Here is a 22,216-nt window from a genome sequence, read left to right as displayed (position 1 = left end):
TCTAGGGAAATAATATATTAAGTTGTGTGGTTATTTAGGCAAGCTGGACACACCCAAGTATGTTGATATTTAGGACCTCTTGCTTTATTTTACACTTCAAAGAGCCATTAATTAGTACAGTTTTCAAATACACTGTAGCTACATGACTTAGCCCTTTATCTGTTATAGGGTGTAAGTCCTGCCCAGCCCATCTGAGGAGAATAAGATCATGATCTTGAGGTGCCTTGATGGGATGGAGAGTGTGTGGTACCCTCTGGCTTTTGTTTGGTTACAGAGACATCGAATACTTCGCAGTATACATAGTGAAGGTGGTCCTGGAGAGCTGGACTATTTGAGAGATGCTGGCTAAAAGGCGTTTCCCTGAGTTGTACAGTGGTCAGATCAAACCAGGGGAAAGGCCTGTGGTGGGGAAAAAAATACTGTTAATTTTTTATGTCTGCTCAAACCATCCAATGTGGCTATCCACATAATAATCTTTTAACTAGAAGCTATCTCTATATAAATTTCTAAAAGTTTAAAGTGATTTAAAAAAAAAAAACAGCAGAGGCTAAGAAATACAGAATCCAAAGACTGTATGTGGGATGACCAATAAAAGCATAACATATACATAGTGAAAAAGGTAAAAGGAGAAGAAAAAGAGAAAAGAACAGAATTTTTGGAGCAATTATGAGTGAGAATTTTTCCCAAGTTAGTATCAGATTCCACACTACAGATTCAGAAAGCAAGCAAGACAAATGTCAACAGGATCTCAAGCAAGATAAATGTCAGCAACAACAATTATCCCTAGATATATTTTCAAATGAAAGAAATCAATGATAAAGACAAAAGACCTGAAAGAAACCAGAGGAAAAACCAACGTTACCTTCAGAAGAACAAAGGATTAAAACAACTTCTCTTCAGAGGCCAGGCAAAAGAAGAAAATGGAGTGAAATATTTAAAACCACCAACCTACAATTTTTCTGTATCCTGCCAAATTTTCTTTTGAAAGTAAAGAAGAAATAAAGACTTAGCAACCAAACAGTGAGTAAATCTGTTGCCAGTAGACCTATCTTGCAAGGAATAGTCTAAGTTTTGTTCCCTCCACCCCCAAGTTGTGAGGTTTGAACTCTGGGCCTGGGTGTTGTCCTTCAGCTGTTCAGCTCAAGGCAAATGCTCTACCACTTGAGCCACAGCTCCACTTCCAGTTTTCTGGTAGTTAATTGCAGATATGAGTCTCAAGGACTTTCCTGCCTGGCTGACTTTGACCTGCGATCCTCAGATCTCAGCCTCCTGAGTAGTTAGGATTACAGGCGTGAGCAACCAGCACTTAGCTCTAAGTTTTTTTTGTTTTTTTGGGGGGTCCAGTTATGGGGCCTTAACTCTGGGCCTGGGCGCTGTCCCTCAGCTCTTCAGCTTAAGCCTAGCACCCTACCACTTGAGTCAAGCGCCACTTCTGGCTTTTTTCTTTTTTGCTTATGTGGTGCTGAGGAATCGAACCCAGGGCCTCAGGCATGCAATGCAAACGCTCTACCACTGAGCCACCTTCCCAGCCTCTAAGTTTTTTTTTTAAAGAAATGAAAATGATCTAGGTCAGAAAGTTGGGTTCCCATAAAGGAGAAGGACTAGAGTGCATCAAGATGGCAGCCCCCAAGGATCTGCAATTGAAGAAGGCCATCACAGAGCTATTGACACTCAACAGAAGGTAAAGCTTGACATATGTATAGATTGAACAGCTAAACAGAACATCTTACTATAGATACAGAGATTATAACTTTGGTAGATGAAACTACAATGTATGAAGGCATAGGAAGAATGTTTATTCTTCAATCCAATCATTCACAACCAGCTGTTAAAGAAACAGAAAATAGTAGAAAAAAGTTAAAGAACTAAACAGAAAAAGTCCTCTCTGGAGCACAGTGTAAAGGGAGCAGGACAACATCCAGAAGATGCTGATGGCATGAAGGGCACAGTGGGAGCATCTAAGAGATGCTCTTCCCTCCTGACTTCTCTCAACCTGGCAAGATCTAAGGGTTGTGCAGGGTAACAACCTCCCTCAGCTGGATGGACATTCTTATCTGAATGGCCTCATACCCCACCTTCTCTCACACCTCACCACCTCTTTTGGGTCCCCCTTCTGCATATGTTCCCTGCCTCTGCTAGATAGCCCTGTCCAGGACACTCTTGGAGCCTGGGGTGAGCCAGGAACTCCCAAGAGAGGGAAGGACAGGGTCCAGGGCAGATAGGGAAGCTCTGTGTGAGCCTAATGCTAAACTGACAACCAATAAAAGGCTATGTACGAATTATGGAATAGATAATGGTTTGCTCAAAGTTATATCAATAATGATTCAATTATGTATGTGTGTACATTTATACAAAACGAAGAGGGCGAGGAATTAGGATTCTTTCACTATAAAATACATAACCTGGGCCAGGAAGGTGGCTCCGTGTTAAGAGTGCTTGCCTTGCATGTATGAGGCCCTGGGTTCAATTCCTCAGCACCACATAAGCAGAAAAAGCTAGAAGTGGTGCTGTGGCTCAAGTGGTAGAGCACTAGCCTTGAGCTGAAGAGCTAAGGGACAGTGCCCAAGCCCAGAGTTCAGGCCCCACAACTGACAAAATAAATTCATAACCTATGAAGTGGTGAAAGTGTGCTTAGATTCATTGTAAATGTAGAATGTAACTATGTATTTACATGATATTTATGTAAATTCATTGTTTATGAGTTGAAGGTATAAGATTAATATACAAAAGTCAATCTCCTGGACTGACAGTGTGGCTTAGGTGGTAGAATGCCTGCCAAGCAAGTACAAGCCTCTAAGTTCAAACCCTACTGTCACCAGAAGTCAATCTCTTTATTATATACAAATGTCCTGATTATTTTCTGTTCCTGTCACTGAATCCCACAGACTGGGCAATTTGTAAAGAGTAGAGTTTATTTAACTCAGAGTTCTGTAGGCCAGGAAGTCAAAGTGTATATGCCAGCATACTCATTCATAAATGAAGCAGATATGACTGTACTAACAGAAAATGGCATTACATGTAGTTTTTCATTTCTAACTCTATGTAGGATATGAACATACATGATAATGTATGCAAATAACTCCATAAAATGACACAAATATAAAAACTGTAAAAGATAAAACCTATGAAATAAGATATAGGAGGCAAAAGAGCTTTTGCTTTTCCATTGGCTGGATTTTTTTGTGTGTGCGCCCATCTTAGGGCTTAAACTCAGGGCTTGGAAGCTGTCCTTGAGCTTTTGCTCAAAGATAATATTCTACCACTGAGTCACAGCTCCACTTCCAGGCTTTTTAAAGTAAATGATCAGGGCTGGGAAGATGGCTCAGTGGTAGAGCGCTTGCCTTGCATGCCTGAGGCCCTGGGTTCGATTTCTCAGCACCACATAAGCAAAATGAAAAAAAGCCGGAAGTGGTGCTGTGGCTCAAATGGTAGAGTGCTAGCCTTGGGCTGAAGAGCTGAGGGACAGTGCCCAGGCCCAGAGTTCAGACCCCACAACCGGACCCAAAAAAAAAAAATCTTTAAAGTAAATGATCAGAGATAGAGAATCTCCCAGACTTTTCCTGCCCGAGCTGACTTCAAACCTCGATCCTCAGATCTCAACTTCCTAAGTAGCTAGGATTGCAGATGTGAACAGACATGAACCTTTGGTACCAGCTGGTTGGATTTTTATAGAAGCACATTTATCAATTTTAAAATAGAACATGAGCTAAGTATGATGGTGTATGCCTACAATCTCACAGCACTCACGATCACAAGTTCAAGGCCAGTCTGAATACATACTGAGAAATTGTCTCAGGGAAAAAGGAAAGGTGTGGAAAGAGACAGAAACAGAAGGGGACTGGAGGCATAGTCAAGTGTTAGAATGCCTGCCTACCAAGCAAGAAGCCCTGCATTCAATACCCAATCCAGGAAAGAGCACGCGCATTCATGAGAGAGAGAGAGAGAGGGGGAGAGAGAAGAGAGAAACTGAACATGGCGCATGAAAGGAAAAAGAGGGGGGAAAGCATCTGCTATCTGACCTCTTACCTTCTGTGAAACAAGTTCCTGACATAGATTTGGTTGACAAAATGTTCTAGCTGGAAACGTGGACAAGCTGAGTCTTCAGACTGAGTAATGAAAAATAGTCTGTTCAGCATCTCCAGTGCTTTTGGGTAGAAAATGCTTCTTGAAGTGCAGACATTTAGGATTGCATACAATACTCCCTCCAACCATTTAATATTGAGGTTTATTCCCCCTATACATCAATGAGAGGGAACAGAATAACGTTACTAAAAATGTGCTGCAGGAACCTAAGACCCCAGACAGTAACTATAGAAGCCACCATTTTCCAATACAGGCTAATAATGTAGACCTTGAAATGAGTGAACACTCCTCCCTCTGAGGCTAAGAGCTTCATCTACCCTTTATAATATATAATGTATTGATTATACTAAAGGAGGCAGACAGGAACAAATGTAGATTGCTAATGGCAAAAACATATCCAAAATGGAACATGCCTGTGATTCCAGCTAAGCAGTAAATAAAGATGTGAGAATTATGGTTTTAAGCCAGCCTGGGCAAAAAAAATATCCCTATCTGAAAAATAAAAATAGACTGGGTGTGGCAATACATATCTGTAATCCTAGACGTACAAGAGGCAGAGGTCTGAGGATGGAAGTTTGAGGCTAGCCCCAAGCAAAAGCATGAGATCCTATCTAAAAAGCAAAAAGGGCTGGGAGCACGATTCAAGTGGAGAACAATTGCTTTATAAACACAAGACTGAGTTCAAACCTTAGTACTACCCTCTCCCCTAACCCCCCCCCCCAAAGTTCTCCAGAATGATCCCTGCCAATAAGGGGGAATTACTGGGAAAAACTGCAAGATTAGAACAGGGAAAAGCCATTTTAGTCCTATTTTAAATGGCAGTTTCATCTAGTTGTTTCCAATTCATGCATAAGAATCCAAATAATCAATCTTGCTAATAAGGGTTATTTGTCATCACCAAACATTTTCACTACTAAACTAAATGACTACTTGTTTCAAACACATACATGGCACACACAAACTTAATATAAGCAATAGGCTGAGGATAAGGTCGTGTTCAGAAGAATGCCAGATGTGGGCTGAGAAGGTGGCTCAGTGGTAGAGAGCTTGCCTTGCATGCATGAAGCCCTGGGTTCGATTCCTCAGCACCACATAAGCAGAAAAAGCTGGAAGTGGCACTGTGGCTTAAGTGGTAGAACGCTAGCCTTGAGCTGAAGAGCTGAGGGACAGCCCCCCGGCCCAGAGTTCAGGCCTCATGACTGACAAGAAAAAAAAAAAAAAAAAGAATGCAGAAATATGGTGAACAATGCATTACCTCTGGAACTGAATGGGGAGGTAGCTTGAAGAATCACGGGATCTTGGAGCGCAGTTGCAATATCCTTATTGGCTCCCCAGATATGGTCAGTATCCTCAACACAGTGATACACAGGCCGTAAGAGATTGGTGTGGTTGTTCAGTAGTAGTCTCAATCTGGAAGCCAAACAAGATAGGGAGTAGCAGTGCCAGGAATGGATTTCTATTCATATCCAAGCCCAGCAACAGATTGTGATACACAGCCCTGCTCAGACAAATATAGGTCTGGGTCTACACAGAGAGCATTAATGAGTTGGATCTATCTACTTAACAAGCGCTTACATGAAAAGTTATGTGTCAGATACAGGGCTAGACATTAAGTACAAAAATAATTTACTATGCAGCAATTCTCCATTACTACCTTCAGTAATGTTTTATGTGATTGACTGTGGTGTTTTCCTTTTTCCCTGATGAACAAAGGAATAATGTTTAGCTTCAGGTAGTGGGTGACAACATATGATAGTTGTACATATTTGTACAGCCAAGAAAATATCCCACCCACAAGTGCTTTAAATTGGGAGAGACATAATTAGAAAAGTTGGCCGAGTCCTTTACAGATCAAACTGCTTCCTCTCTATTTCTGAGGACGTATCAACTCCCATGAAGTAGGGCGTATGGTGAAGGTGAATAGCAGAGAGCAGAGAAGAGGCAGCAGTTCTGCCTGGCCTGTTCTTGTCCCCACAAGATACCTGGGCAATGGGATAGCAGATGCAAAGCTTTGCACGAGGCAGTTCTTCTCAATACTTCCTTGAATTTCTAAGCAGATATTAGGCAACTGAGATGGCAAGCAACAGAGGAATAGCATGTTGGCCCAGCCCGCCAGGTGAGGGTTATGGTAAAAGCACTGGATTCCCTCTTTCTTGATAACATCTGGAAAGGATAAAGGAAGACAGAAAGAGCAGACAAAGGAGTTGAACCTGAGCATCAGATTGGAGAGAAGATCAATCTCAGGAAGCAACCCAAGTCTTGTTGCTACATAAATCAGAGAGATCATCCTATATGCCTTCTATGAGTTATGCTGCAATGCCCTAATCCCATTACCAAAGTAGGTGGTGTCATTGCAACAGTGATTGAAATGAGTCATCTTTCTCTTACCTTCAGGCCAATCCTGGAATGTTTTTAAGGAAGAAAGTATTCTCTAAGAGTCTTTTTGCTTCAATTTGCCAAAGGCTCATCATGTGTCGTTGTATGTTACATATGTATATTATTTGAGGTAAACCTCACATGGACTTTCTTAGACAGAGACTACTATTATATCTCCACACTCCCATAGTATATACGCAAGGAAACTGAAGCTTCAGGAAGCTATGTGATTTGCCCAACATAATACAGCTCTTGACTTTGGTGGGTAGTTAACATTGAAGAGAGCAGAGGCTGGAAGGTGTTTGGAAAGAAGGAACTGTTTCTACATAGTATACACAGCTTAATGGTAATAGGATATTTATGTGTAGAGAGATGTAGTAACATGTAGTTACCTGAAAAACATTCCTAGTAAGTTAATCCTATGGTTGTATTCATTGCAGAATGGATTATCAAAAGAAAGAATTCAAAATTCACACTCATGTGCGGTAGTATGTTCAAAGTGTTACTGATTTTGTCTTTTTTTTTTTTTTTTTGCCAGTCCTGGAGCTTGAACTCAGGGCTTGGGCATTGTCTCTGATCTTCTTTTGCTCAAGGCTAGCATTCTACCACTTGAGCCACGGGGCCACTTCCGGCTTTTTCTGATTATGTGATTGCTAGTAGGGAATCGAATGGCTTCATGCAAGCTAGGCACTCTGCCACTAAGCTATATTCCCAGCCCCTCAAAGTGTTATTGAAAAAACAGATAACAGATATATGTATATATATTTTTTCGGGGGGCGGGGGGGTCAGTCGTAGGACCTGAAATCTGGGTCTGGGTACTGTCCCAGGTAGGTTAGCACTCTACCACTTGAGCCATAGCACCACTTCTGTTCTTTTTCTGCTTTTGTGGTGCTAAGGAATTGAACCCAGGGCCTCATGCATGCAAGGCAAGCAGTCTACCACTGGGCCACCTTCCCAGCCCCTAACAGACATATCTTAATGACCAAGTGCATGGTAGAAGTTATGTTGAGATTTTCTGCATCTTTATAAACTTGAAGATGGATAGGAGAAAAATAGGTGGCCCACTCAGATAAGCCTCTGGAATTCTTGTCTCCTTCTATAATACAAATAGTTTAAAACTGAAATTTCACTTCTAATAAACACATTACTCCCCCAAAGACTATATACTGCATTGAGTTACTATGCATACCAGCCCTACTTAGTGAGGTTCTTGAGTGGTAAGACTTTCTTTTTTTTTTTTTTTTTTTAGTGGTAAGACTTTCTAAAGTTTCCATCGTATTAAAAAAAAATACACAGAGATGAGTAAGAAAAATATAGGCACCCTCACAAAAAGAATAAAAGAACAAAAGCAACTCACAGATGAAATAGCATTAAACCTATGGAGAAAAGGTAACTTTTCTAGAGATTAAAATCAGTAAAATAAGAAAATTTTATACAAGACATATTAAAATGGTAATGTTAATGATTTCTAAAGGCTGCTGGTTCATTTCTTTAACCCTAGCTACTTAGGTGGCTAAGATCTGATTGTTGTTCAAAGCTACCCTGGGCAGGAAACTCTGTGAGACTTTTTTTTTTTTTTGTCAGTCATGGGGCTGTCAGTCGTGGGGCTTGATCTGGGCCTGGGTGCTGTCTCTGAGCTCTTCAGCTCAAGGCTAGCACTCTACCACTTGAGCCACAGTGCCACTTCTGGTTTCCTGGTGGTTAATTGGAGATAAGAGTTTCATGGAGGGCTGGGAAGGTGGCTCAGTGGTAGAGCGCTTGCCTTGCATGCTTGAGGCCCTGGGTTCGATTCCTCAGCACCACATAAGAAAAAAGAAAAAAGCCGGAAGTGCGTGCGCTGTGGCTCAAGTGGTAAAGCGCTAGCCTTGAGCTGACGAGCTGAGGGACAGCGCCCAGGCCAGACCCCCCCCCCAAAAAAAAAAGTCTCATGGACTTTCTTGCCCAGGCTGGCTTTGAACCACGATCCTCAGATTTCAGCCTCCTAAATAGCTAGAATTATAGATGTGAGCCACCAGTGTCCCAGCCAGAACTTTTCTTTTAAAAGAAAACATATGGGGGCTGGGAAGATGGCTCAGTGGTAGAGTGCTTGCCTTGCATGCATGAGGCCCTAGGTTCGATTCCTCAGCACCACATAAGCAAAAAGAAAATAGCCGGAAGTGGCGCTGTGGCTCCAGTGGTAGAGCGCTAGCCTTGAGCTGAAGAGCTGAGGGACAGTGCCCAGGCCCAGAGTTCAGGCCCCAGGACCGGACCCAAAAAAAAAAAAAAAAAGCCAGCCTGGGCAGGAAGGTCCATGAGACATGCATCTCCAGTTAACCACCGAAAAACCCAGAAGTGCCTCAAGCAGTAGAGTGCTAGCCTTTAGCAAGAAAGCTCAGGGACAGTGGCCAGGCCCTGAGTTCAAGCCCTAGGACTGACACCAAAATAAATAAACAAATAAATAAATACCTAGCCAGATACTAGTGACTCACACTTGTAATCCTAGTTACTCAGAAGTCTGTTATCTTCAGCTGGGAAGGTGGCTCAGTGGTAGAGCGCTTGCCTTGCATGCATGAGGCCCTGGGTTCGATTCCTCAGCACCACATAAGCAAAAAGAAAAAAGCCGGAAGTGGCACTGTGGCTCAAGTAGTAGAGTGCTAGCCTTGAGCTGAAGAGCTGAGGGACAGTGCCCAGGGCCCAGAGTTCAGGCCCCACGACCAGACTCAAAAAAAAAAAAAAAAAAAGAAGTCTGATATCTGAAGGATGTGGCTTGAAGCCAGTATGGGCAGAAAAGTCCATGAGACTCTTATCTCCAATTAACCAGCAAAAAGCCAGAAGAGGAATTGTGGCTCAAGTGTCAGAGCACCAGCCTTGAGGAAAAAAGCCATGCCAGAGTACAAGGCCCTGAATTCAAACCTCAATACCTGTCCCCCCACCCCCCAAAAAGTAAACACATACCTACTACTAGACCCAGTCATTTCATTACCAGGTATTTGCCCAAGAAAAATAAAAGTAGATGCCCACATGAACACTTTTATACAAATATACATAGTAGTTTTATTTGTAATAGCCAAGAGCTAGAAAACAACCAATATTTTAGATGAATAATATGTGGGGTATATTTATTCAATGAAATACTATTCAGAAATTTAAAAGATATTGATACCTAAAGGACATAGCTATAGCTCACAATATTTATGCAAAGTGAAAGAAGTCAGGTCAAAAACCTCATGTGACTCCATCAGTATACAATTCTACTTAATGCATGTAACTTTAAAGGAAAGTCCATTCTGTATGCATGTATAGGCTGATTTTGGAGAACTATGGGGGAATTAGGAGCAAAATAACTGATATTGTTGAACTGTTAAATAGGCAAGGTACCAGTAATAACACTAACCAGACTACCTCTGTATGCGTGCTACTGACCATCTAAATGCTGGTTGTTTTGCTTTGTATATTTTTTTTATAATGTGCTAACTTTTTGTGTATTTATTTAAAGTCTGCTCAAAAGTAATACTGTTAAAACAACTAAAATGTATATTAAAAACTTGTGTGGTGTAGATTTGTTACTTGTAAAAATATAAAATTCTACTTAATACAAACTAATCTACGGTGACAGAAACCATTGCCACTGGTTTTTTGGCAAAGAGCTTCAGGGAGCTAGAGAGACAGGCTCAGAAAGACAAGAAGCAACTTCTGAGGTGATGAGTGTGTTATTATCTTGATTGTGTTGGTTTTGCAGGTGTGCACCTGGATCAAAATATCAAATTGTAGCCAGGCACCAGTGATTCAAGCCTATAATCCTAAATACTTAGGAGATGGAGATCTGAGGATTGTGATTCAAAGCCAGGCTCAGTAGGAAAGTCTTATATCCAATTAACCAGCAAAAAGAGCCAGAAGTGGAGCACTAGCCTTGAGCACAAAAGCTCAGGAACAGTGTCAGGACCTAGGACAAGCACAAAATGCAATCCAATTGTACACTTTAAGTACAATTTATTATTAATCAATAATGTTTTGACACACCTGAATCTATTTGTTAACCTAGTAATTTTGGAAGCTATGTACAAGAAAATTCCACGAGCTATAGAAATGATGGCACATCCATACTTTGTCATCTACAGAATCTTAAAGTCATTTTTACATTAAAACCAACTTTCAATCCTAAGAAATCAGAGAAAGGGAGAATGGTGCAGAGTAGCTGTCCCTTCTGTCCATTGCCTGGTGTAGCACACACATTATCAGCATTGCCAGTCAGGTGTGCACACAGCCTTCCTGGAAGACCCATGCAATGTTCTCAGAGACCACCCATGGGACAGTGGAAGGACATTCTTTGAAGAATGTTAAGTTATTTATTAAGTGAAAAATAGCAGGATACAAACAAGTAGGTACAGTATCCATGACTGATGGGGAAGAAATAGGAAGAAACTGATAACCCTGCTATGAAGACTATAAGTTGTCAGTACACTCTTTCAGAGAGATTTTTCTACAATATGTATATTTTTTGCATGCATATACAGTGCCACACAGGGATGAGAAATATATAATTTCAATAGTTTTGACAAATGCTTATCTCCACAAAACCCATATATAAAACATTTCCTTCCTTAGAAAGTTATTTTCAGCCTCTTCTCAGTCTGTCTTTCTAGAAGTCATCATTGTCCTTATTTCTATCACATAGATAAGTAAATAGAATCAACAGAAAAGTTTTTTGAAATTCAGTCATTATTTTAAATGTATACATATATATATATATATATATTCTGATGCAAATATTTGCAACTTGTTTTAACACACACCAGATTTCTTTTTTTTTGGGGGGGGGAGTCCAGTTGTGGGGCCTAAACTCTGGGCCTGGGCGCTGTCCCTCAGCTCTTCTGCTCAAGGCTAGCGCTCTACCACTTGAGCCACAGCGCCATTTCTGGCTTTTTTCTTTTTGCTTATTTGGTGCTGAGGAATCAAACCCAGGGCCTCATGCATTGCAAGGCAAGCGCTCTACCACTGAGCCACCTTCCCATCCCCCACATACACCTGGTCTGATTGTATTTGAAATCTGTATGGAAAGCTTCTGTTTATGACAAAAGAGGAGGAGCAATGTGTAGGAAAACATAATGGGAGTAAAAAGTTGTTGAAGCATAAGTTTTTTGTTTTTTTGGGGGGTCCGGTTGTGGGGCCTGAACTCTGAGCCTGGGCACTGTCCCTCAGCTCTTCAGCTCAAGGCTAGTGCTCTACCACTTGAGCCACAATGCCACTTCCAGCTTTTTTCTTTTTGCTTATGTGGTTCTGAGGAATCGAACCCAGGGCCTCATGCATTCAAGGCAAGCGCTCTACCACTGAGCCACCTTCCCAGCCCCGAAGTATAAGTTTAAAATCTGTCTTTCTAGCTTCCCTCAGAGCAAGCAGTGTGAGAACTCCACACAAGGATTCCCCTTTGAAGGAACCATTTCAAAATGGCTTTGTGAACATCTACCAGCACAACTAAGCCCCCTTATTAACAGACCCCACTCCTCACCCAAGACGTCTGGCCTCCGTGTGGATATCCGAAGGTTCTCTGCAGGGATGGGGACAAGCTTCAGCAGTGAACAAGCCAGCTGCTTCCCAAGGCGGCCACCTCCAATGATTCCCACCCTCAAATTGTGTTCACTGCTAGCAGAATCAGATGGCTCTACTGAGGCAGGTTCATACTTTGCCAAATTTATGCTAGACAATGAACAGACACATAAATTAATGTGGGAACATACTGTAGATCTTTACAAGTTCTTGGCAGTAAGATTTTCAAATGAAAGCCTGGGGGCGCCTTAATACTCCTTTGAAGATCAGGCGTTTCAAGTGTATGTCATTTGTTCAGCTTCTAAGAGAATGAAATGTTTTTCCTAAATGAGTTCCAAAAATTAAAGCACATTCCTTTTTTTTCTTTCTAGTCCTAGTGCTTGAACTCAGGACCTGGGCTTGTCCCTGAGCTGCTTTTACTCAAGGCTAGCACTCTACCACTAGAGTGGTAGAGTGGCACTCACCACTTCCAACTTTTTCTGTTTAGGTGGTGCTGAGGAATCGAACCCAGGGCTTCATGCATGCTACTAGGCAAGCACTCTGCCACCAAGCCACATTGACAGCCCACACATTCCTTTTTTTTTTTTTTTTTTTGGTCATGGGGGTTGAACTCTGGGTCTGGGTGCTGTCCCTCTGCTCTTCAGCTCAAGGCTAGCACTCTACCACTTGAGCCACAGCACCACTTCCAGCTTTTTCTGCTTATGTGGTGCTGAGGAATCAAACCCAGGGCCTCAAGCATGCAAAGGAAGCACTCTGCCACTGAGCCACCTTCCCAGCCCCCCCACATTCCTTTTTGAGGGACCAAACTTCATTAAAATATTTTTAAGCCAGGCGCTGGTATCTCACACCTGTATTCCTAGTTACTCAGGAGGCTAAGACCTGAAGATAGCTGGTCAGAGCCAGCCTGGTCAGGAAAGTCCGTGAGACTCATTTCCAGTTAACGACCTAAAAGCCAGAAGTGGAACCATGGCTTGAGCAAAAAATCTCAGAGACAGTGTCCAGGCCCTGAGTTCAAGCTCTAGGCCTAGGACACAAAAAATGTGTATTTATTTTATATAGTATATATTTTATACACATAATATATAATATATAAATATAGCATTATATTAATATATAAATTTTATACTATATAAAATGCATTGAGACTGGGAACATGGCTCAGTGGTAGAGTGCTTGCCTTGCATGCATGAGGCCCTGGGTTCCATTCCTCAGTACCACATAAGCTGAAAAAGCCAGAAGTGGCACTGTGGCTTAAGTGGTAGAGCACTAGCCTTGAGCTGAACAGCTGAGGGACAGCGCCCAGACCCAGAGTTCAGGCCACACGACTGGACCAAAAAAAAAAAAGGCATATAAATATGTTTATATATATTTAAATTGACTATTTATTTTTTTGTCAGTAGTGGAGCTTGAACTCTGGGCTTGGGTACTGTCCCTGCACTCTGCAGCTCAAGGTGAGTGCTCTACTGCTTGAGCCATAGCACCACTTCTGGTTTTCTAGTGGTTTATTGGAGATAAGAGTCTCATGGACTTATCTGCTTGGACTGGCTTTGAACCGTGATCCTCAGGATCTCAGCCTCCTGAGTAGCTAGGATTACAGGTGTGAGCCATCGGCGCCCTGCCAAATTGACATTTTTTCAATACAAATCAACACAAATATTTTCTTTCAGTCCACCGGTTATCTTTTTACTCTTGTTTCCTTGTCATGTGGTCCCATTTGTGTATTTTTTACTTCTGTGGCTTGTTTTTGATATATTAATAAAATCAGTGCCAAATCCAAAGTCATGAAGCTTCCCCCCATGTTTCTCTCTAGAACTTTTATAGTCCTACATCTTTAATCCATTTTGAGTTAATGTTTGCATGTAGTTTGTATGTAGTTTTCCCAAAGCTTGCTGAAAAAATTATCCTTTCTCTATTGTACAGCTTTACCATCCTTGTTGAAAATCATTTAACTATATATGTAAAGGTCTGATTTTCTTTATTCTTTCATTGGTTTATATAGCCATCTTTATAAAAGTACCAAGCTTGGTTTTATGCTTGGAAATGAAATATGAGACCTCCATGTTTTTCTTTCTCAAGATTGCCTTGGCTGCTGGGAACTGGTAGCTCATGCCTGTAATCCTAGCTACTCAAGAGCTGAGATATGATGATCATGGTTCAAAGCCAGCCCATGCAGGAAAAGTCCGTGAGACTCTTATCTCCAATAAACCATTCAGAAAACCAGAAGTGGTGCAGTGGCTCAAGTGGTAGAGCACTAGCCTTGAGCTGAAGAAGTGAAGGACAGTGCCCAGGCCCAGAGATCAAGCCCCACAACCAACAACAACAAAAAAAAAGATTGCTTTGTCTATTCTTTTTTTTTTAATACATTTTAAAAAATTTTTATTGTAGGCTGGGAAGGTGGCTCAGCGGTACAGTGCTTGCCTTGCATGCATGAGGCCCTGGGTTCGATTCCTTTGTACTACATAAGCAGAAAAAGCTGGAAGTAGCACTATGACTCAAGTGGTAGAGCACTAGCCTTGAGCTGAAGAGCTCAGGGACAGCATCCAGCTCCATGACCGATTTAAAAAAAAAAAATTATTGTAATTTGAAATTCCTGGGGCTTGGACTCAGGGCCTGGGCATTGTCCCTGAGCTGCTTTCTTGCTCAGGGCTAGCGCTCTACCACCTGAACCATAGCGCCACTTCTGGCTTTTTCTGCTTATGTGGTGCTGAGGAATCAAACCCAGGGCCTCATGCATGCGAGGCAAGCACTCTACAACTGAGCCACCTTCCCAGCCCCTGCTTTGGCTATTCTTACAGAATATAGACCCCATATGAATTTTTGGATTTTTGTAAAGATGACATTTGGGTAGTCTGAACCTTTTTTTTTTGTCGGTCATGGGGCTTGAATCTCTGGGCCCAGGTACTGTCCCTCAGCTCTTTAGCTCAAGGTGAGCACTCTACCACTTGAGCCACAAAGCCATTTCTGGTTTTCTGGTGGTTAATTGGAGATAAAAGTCTCATAGTTGGCTCTAAACCATGATCCTCAGATCTCAGCCTACTGAGTAGCTAGGATTACAGGTGTAAGCTACCGGCTTCCAGCTAGTATGAACATTTTAACATTAAGTTTTCTAATCCATCAACAGGAGATGTCTTTCCATTCATTTCTGTCTTCTTAATTTTTTTTGTAGTTGTCAGTGCACATCTTTCATTGCCTTGATTAAGTTTATTACTATGAATTTTGTTGTTTGATACTAAAATGAAATAAAAATCTCTTTCCTTCTCCTCCTTTCTCCACTCATCTTTCAAGCATGCATCTACCACTAAGTTACACCCCCAGCTGGATTTGTTTTCAGACAATTCATTGTTGAATACATAGGTCTAACTGTTTTTGACTGCCAGTGTCCTATGTCCTTCAGGTTGGATGAATGTTTTCCAGTTCTAATTTTTGTGTAGTCTTTAGGGTTTCTATATATAACATCATGTCATTGTGAGAAGAGATCATTGACTATTCACTGTTCTAATTTTTGTGTAGTCTTTAGGGTTTCTATATATAACATCATGTCATTGTGAGAAGAGATCATTGACTATTCACTATTCCTTTTTCAGTTTGATGTATTTATTTTTTGTCTTGTTTAATTGCTGAGTTTAAGTACTGAGTTGAATGGAAACTTTCAGTTTTTGGTGTTTTTTTTTTTTCCAGTCATGGGTCTTGAACTCTTGGCCTGGGCACTGTCCCTCGGCTCTTCAGCTCAACGAGAACACTCTACCACTTGAGCCACAGTGCCACTTCCAATTTTGTGGTTATTTATTGTCTCATGGACTTTCCTGCCTGGGCTGGCTCTGAACCACAGCCCTCAGGTCTCAGCCTCCTAAGTAGCTAGGGTCACAGGGTTGAGCCGCTGGTGCCTGGTGTGAAGCTTTCAGTTTTTCACCACTGAGTGTGATGTTAGTTTGAACTTTTTATTTATGGCCTTTATTCTAGTGAGGTAATTTCCCATTATTCCTAGTTTGTTGAGTGTTCTCATCATTAGAGACAGTTTGACTTTTGTCAAATACTGCTTGTGTGTGTGTGTGTGTGTGTGTGTGTGTGTGTGTGTGTGTGTGTGAGTGTGTGGTGTGTGTGCTGGTCCTGGGGCTTAAATTCAGGGCCTTGGTGCTATCCTGAGCTAATTTTTTACTGAAGGCTAGTCTCTACTATGTGAACCACAGCTCTACTTCTGGATTTTTTTGGCTGGTGTGTGTGTGTGGGGGGGGAAAGTGGGAGAGTTTAATTGGCGATAAAAGCTGTCTGGGCTGGCTTCACACTGCCATCTCCAGAGTAGCTAGGATAACAAGCATAAGCCACCAGTGTTCAGCTTGTCAAATGCTTTTTATACAGTAACTGAAATGTGATTTCTCTCTTTTGTTTTGTTAATGTAACGTATTATTACATTGATTGATTTTCTTTTTTTTTTTTGCCAGTCATGGGGCCTGAGTTCTGGGCCTGGGCGCTGTCCCTCAGCTCTTCAGCTCAAGGCTAGCACTCTACCACTTGAGCCACAGTGCCACTTCTGGCTTTTTCTGCTTATGTGGTGCTGAGGAATCGAACCCAGGGCCTCATGCATGCAAGGCAAGCACTCTACCACTGAGCCAACTTCCCAGCCCCTTGGAGGACATTCTTGACCTCATGGTGATCAGGAATCAGAGAGAAAGGAGGAAAAGGACAGGGTAAGAGATGACCTTCAAAGACATGTCCCCCAGTGCCCTTCTCCCACCAGACCACACCTTCTAATAGTCTATTCAAATGTTGAAGTACCTATTATTATTGAGTATATTCAATTTGATCAATATTTGCTTCCTATAATTCAGTAACATTAAGAGCATATATGTTATACCTTACTGACAAAATAATCATTATTTTTATATCACTATTTATGGCAGTTTTTATCTTCAAGTGTTACATGAAACAAGTATGAAACAGACCTCCTGCTCTCTTTTGCTTGCCATTTGCATGAAATGAAATATCTTTTTCTATCCTTTTTTAGTCTTGCCCTTAGATCTAAACTGAGTCCCTAGTAGACAGTATATAATTAGATTTTTTTTATTTATTGTGAAAATATTGTACAGATGGGTTACAATTACATGGGCAAGATAATGAGTACATTTCTTTTTTTTTTTGTGTGGGGGGGGTCCGGCCGTGGGACCTGAACTCTGGGTCTGGGCGCTGCCCCTCAGCTCTTTAGCTCAAGGCTAGCACTCTACCACTTGAGCCACAGCGCCACTTCCAGCTTTTTTTTTCTGCTTATGTGGTGCTGAGGAATCGAACCCAGGGCCTCATGCATGCAAGGCAAGCGCTCTACCACTGAGCCACCTTCCTAGCCCCAGAGTACATTTCTTCTCAAGCATTGTAGCCTCCTCCTTTGTTTCCCTTTCCTATCGCTTCCTCCCCCCACCCCCTCCCCATAATTGGATTTCTTAATATAGTCAGTCATTCTGTGTTTTGATTGGGGAAATTAATCATTTGCATTTTTTGGGGGGTTGGTCATGGGGCTGGGCGCTGTCCCTGCCAAGGCTAGCACTCTACCACTTGAGCAACAGCACTACTTCCTGCTTTTTCTCTTTATATGGTACTACGGAATGGAATCCAGGGCTTCATGCGTGCTAGGCAAGCACTCTACACTAAGCCACATTCCCAGCACTCATTTTCATTTTTGTTTTGTTTTGCTGGTCCTGGCAGGGCCTGGGTGCTATCCCTGAGCCTCTTTGTACTCAAGGCTAGCACTCTACCACTAGAGCCACAGCGCCACTTGTGGCTTTTTCTAAGTAGTTTACTGGAGTTAAGAGTCTCACAGACTTTTCTGCTTGGGCTAGCTTTGAACTGTGATCGTCAGATCTCAGCTTCCTGAGTAGCTAGGATTTTATAGGCATGAGCCAATGGCGCCTGGCCAAATTTTTTTTTCCGATCATGGGGCTTGAACTCTGGGTTTGGGCACTATCCCTTAGCCCTCCAGCTCAAGACGAGTGCTCAACTGCTTGAGCTACAGTGACACTTTCGATTTTGTAGTGGTTTATTGGAGATAAGAGTCTCATGGACTTTCCTGCCCGGGCTGGCTTTGAACTGTGATCCTCAGATCTCAGCCTCTTGAGTAGCTGGGATTATAGACATGAGCCACTGGTGCCTGGCAATAATTTTTGTTTGTTTTTTGGCTGTGGGGCCTGAACTCTGGGCCTGGGCGCTGTCCCTCAGCTCTTCAGCTCAAGGCTAGCGCTCTACCACTTGAGCCACAGCGCCACTCCTAGCTTTTTCTGCTTATGTGGTACTGAGGAATCGAACCCAGGGTCTCATGCATGCAAGGCAAGCACTCTACCACTTAGCCACCTTACCAGCCTCCGGCAATAATTTTTTAATAATAAAGTAATTGTCAGGAAGGAGTTACTTTTGCCAATTTGTTTATTGCTTTCTATATGTCTTGTAGTTGTACTTTCTTTTGTTCTCTAGCTATCTTCCTTTATGTGTTGGTGGTGTTCTGTGATGTTTGGTCCAGTAAGATAGATGGATAGATAGAGAGGTAGATAGATATAGATATAGATATAGATGTAGTGATAGAGCACTAGCCTTGAACGAAAGAGCTCAGGGACAGTGCTTAGGCACTGAGTTCAAGTCCTACAACTGACCAAAAAAGAAATATAGATAGATGTTCTGCCACTTTGAGCCACAATGCCACTTGCAGTTTTCTGGTGGTTAATTGGAGATGAGTCTCACAGACTCTTCTGCCCAGGCTGGCTTCAAACCACAATCCTCAGATCTCAACTTCCTGAGTTCTGATCCCCTTATATTTTTACTAGTATTTTTCCATAATTATTTTCTTTATGGTTATCATAGGGAACATTAAAAAATCTTATGGCTATAGTTACCTATCTTAAACTTTATTTATTTATAGCCTTATTTTATTTTATTTTATTTTTAGGGTTAGATTCTGTTTATTTATAAAAAAGCATGTGGGTAAGAATTAAACCAGACAGGGCTGGGAAGGTGGTTCAGTGGTAGTGCTTGCCTTGCATGCATGAGGCCCTGGGTTCAATTCCTCAGCATCACATAAGCAAAAAAAGCCAGAAGTGGCGCTGTGGCTCAAATGGTAGAGTGCTAGCCTTGAGCTGAGAGACAGCGCCCAGGCTCAGAGTTCAGGCCCCACAACTGACAAAAAAAAAAAAACCAAACGGACCTGGAAGGTCTAGGCCAAAGCATTGACATTTCCAGACACCAGGGTAAGTAGGACTTCTCCAGCACATACAGACCTCGGGGCAAACTGACCTGGATCCCCGCGCAAGCGCCGCCGCCGTCGCCGTGGGGCCCGGGTCACCCGAGGGCCTCTAGCCTGCCACGCTGGTCCACGCGCCCCGCGCCACCCCGGACCCCGCGGGAGGCCGGGCTGCCGGCCCCTCCCGACCGCCCGCCCCGCGCGGCCTGCTCCTCCGCACTGGCGCCGCGCGCGCCGCCTCGGGCGGAAGCCTTATAGCCTTGTTTTAATCACACACTCTATTCCTTTACATCTCCCACCCCTTTGTTATTGATGTTATATATCACATATTTTTGTATTTATACCTATTAATGGTTTTATAGTTATTTTTCATATTTTATCTTTTAAAATAGAGTTTAAAATGAGTCATTCTCCACTCTTTATAGTGTAGATTTACCTATGACTCTATTTATATTTTGTATATTTTCATTGCTATCTAACATTGTTTCAGTTTGTTTATGTGTGTACTAGTCCTAGGCTTGAATTCAGGGTCTCAGAGCTGTCCCTAAGCATTTTTGCTCAAGGTTACTGCTCTACCACTTGAACCACAGCTTCATTTGGTGTTTTTGGTGGTTAACTGCAGGTTAAGTATCTCACTGACTTTCCTCCCCAGGCTAGCTTTGAACCACAATCCCTACATCTCAACCTCCTGGGTAGCTAGGATTACAGGCATGAGCCATCAGCACCTGCTTTCATTTCATTTTTTTTTGGGGGGGGGGGTCCGGTCGTGGGGTCTGAACTCTGGGCCTGAGCGCTGTCCCTCAGCTCTTCAGCTCAAGGCTAGTACTCTACCACTTGAGCCACAGCGCCATATGTGTCTTCCCTAGGCTTGTTTTTATAAATTCCCTTGTGGAATTTGCCCTTATCTTTTGTAGGAGCCTATGATCTCTTGTTCTCTAGTGTCACAAGTTTCTCTCCTGGTTGAAAAGAAAACACAACGGGTGGGAATGTGGCTTAGTGGTAGAGTGCTTGCTTAGCAAGCATAAGCCCTAGGTTCCGTTCCACGTAAATGGAAAAAGCTGGAAGTGGCACTATGGCTGTAGTGGTAGAGTGCTAGCCTTGAGCAAAAAGAAGCTCAGGGAGCCCAGGCCCTGAGTTCAAGTCCCAAGACTGGCAAGAAAAAAAAAAGAAAAGAAAACACTTTCTTTTAGTCCTTGATCCTCCTAAATATAAAATGCCTCCTGGAAGTTTCATATGAGGGTTTATTAGTCATCTAGGCTACAACCAATATATATACATCCTAATCATTAAATAAATCAGCAAACTATTGAGTAGACTGCATTCTTGGGTATAAGTGTACCTATAAATATGGTCAATTCCAATCTGGTCCTACAACCTAAGTTAATCAAATTTCAGAGAAAGATAAACTGAATGAGAATATGACATATTCTAGGACAGATCTTAAGTTACAAATCCATAAGCCTAATTCAAGGTACATAGATCACATACATCCATTTAAGTGTTGAAACTACATCATAGTGTGACATAAGATACCAAGATTAGACTAAGAACCTATCTGTAAATTAGTATTCCTAGTTTCAGTCAAGTCATTTGGCTTCAGGGATAGCAACAGTCTCTGGATTTATGTTCCAGATGGCTTTTATTCCTATGGAGCAGTCCACTGTTAGGTAAGCCTAAAAGAAAGAAATGCATGCATACACACATGCATTCATGTGTGTGCTTGTGTGTGTTAAGTGATATGGGAAAGGAGAAAAGTAACTTTTTTGTGTGCTGATCCTGGGGTTTGAACTCAGGGCATGGGTGCTGTCCTTCAGCTGTTTTGCTCAAAGCTAGTTTTCTACCACTTGAACCACACTTCTGTTTCTGGGCTTTTAGTGATTAAATGAAGATTTGAATCCTTTAGACTCTCCTGTATGGGCTGGCTTTGAACCATGGTCTCAGATCTCAGACACCTTAGTATCTGTGATTAAAGGCCATCAATGCCTGGCAGAAACTGACCTAATAGATTAGAGATATATTGTCGTTAGATAAGCTTGTAGTCCTAATGCATGAATAACTAAACAAATGATCACTTAATCAGTACACCTACTTAAAGAAAATCATTACTAGGCTCAGTGGTAGGTTGGAAGGTGGCTCAGTGGTAGAGTTATTGCCTCGCATGCATGAGGCCCTGGGTTCAATTCCTCAGTACCACATAAGCAGAAAAAGCCGAAGTGGTGCTGTGGCTCTAGTGATAGATAGAGCCCTAGCTTTGAACTGAAGAGCTGAGAGACAGCACCCAGGCCCAGAGTTCAGGCCCCCCTCCAAAAGAAAAGAAAAGAAAATCATTACTAATCTATGTTTCAGTGAAGCCTAAAAGACGTTTGTGTAATTTTGCTGGTCCCTTTACCCAGGAGCATTCACTCTGGGTTGGAAAGGTAGGAACACAATTCTCCTGACAAATTTATCCTCCAGTATAAAAAGGGTTAAGTCACTTAGGTCCTCAGCAATGAGATTCTTGTCATCTCCCTGAACTTGAAGACCTAGCTTACCTCAACTGACGTAATAGTTTGCAGAGGAAGACTGCATGAGCACAGGCCTCAATTATCAGTCCCCGAGAACGGCTATGCAAATACAGCCAGAAACGTTCTTCCTCTGGAATGCCAGACTCAAAATTTAGGGTTTCAAGGTCCACTAGTATGTCCATTTCCAAAACAGCATCTCCTGCAGTGACAGATACCAATCAGTTTGCCTCCTTTCCTTAGAAGAACAAAGAATGATCTATGCAGAAGGGCTTATGTGTGATGCTGTATATGCATAGCCCACATACTAGTGGGCTGCACTACCACTCTGCTTCCAGATTTTCAAGTTCATATCTGTTTGCATCTCAAGTCCACATCACTGACTGCCCATGAATCTTGGATTCATGAAAAACCTGAACACAGACCCAAAGTAATATCTCTAGGCCACAGACATTATTTTCAGCAGATGAATTTATACTAACAATAGGCTTCAAAGGTGTTACTGGGCCAGTCTCTT

At 42.2% G+C, this 22,216-nt stretch overlaps 1 protein-coding gene and 1 pseudogene across 1 annotated transcript; one reads left to right on the top strand and one right to left on the bottom strand.

Moving 5' to 3' along the window:
• Nucleotides 1–62: 62 nt before the first annotated feature.
• Nucleotides 63–22,093, bottom strand: Noxred1 (NADP dependent oxidoreductase domain containing 1). Its single transcript, XM_042692671.1, has 6 exons — nt 21,730–22,093; nt 11,933–12,132; nt 6,066–6,246; nt 5,339–5,493; nt 4,027–4,234; nt 63–399 (listed from the first exon to the last, which is right to left on the bottom strand). Exons 1-6 carry the CDS (start codon nt 21,882–21,884, stop codon nt 207–209), a joined length of 1,092 nt encoding a protein of 363 aa, XP_042548605.1. The 5' UTR covers nt 21,885–22,093; the 3' UTR covers nt 63–206.
• LOC122118845 lies at nt 1,617–1,982 on the top strand (annotated as a pseudogene).
• Nucleotides 22,094–22,216: the final 123 nt, after the last annotated feature.

This window comes from Dipodomys spectabilis, unplaced genomic scaffold (genome assembly GCF_019054845.1).
Source record: "Dipodomys spectabilis isolate Male_0828 unplaced genomic scaffold, ASM1905484v1 ptg000157l, whole genome shotgun sequence".
NCBI classification, from domain to species: Eukaryota; Metazoa; Chordata; class Mammalia; order Rodentia; family Heteromyidae; genus Dipodomys; species Dipodomys spectabilis.
This window is presented reverse-complemented; position numbering and strand designations above follow the sequence as displayed.

Bases quoted from the DNA above. Each gene is read 5' to 3' on its own strand.
- Noxred1 (XM_042692671.1), bottom strand. From the start codon at position 21,884: ATGGACATACTAGTGGACCTTGAAACCCTAAATTTTGAGTCTGGCATT. The intron at 6,247-11,932 runs GTCTGTTAATAA...TATCCTTTCCAG, and splicing joins CGTCTTGGGTGAGGAGTGGG to ATGTTATCAAGAAAGAGGGA. The intron at 400-4,026 runs GTAAGAGGTCAG...TCCCCACCACAG, and splicing joins AGGAACTTGTTTCACAGAAG to GCCTTTCCCCTGGTTTGATC.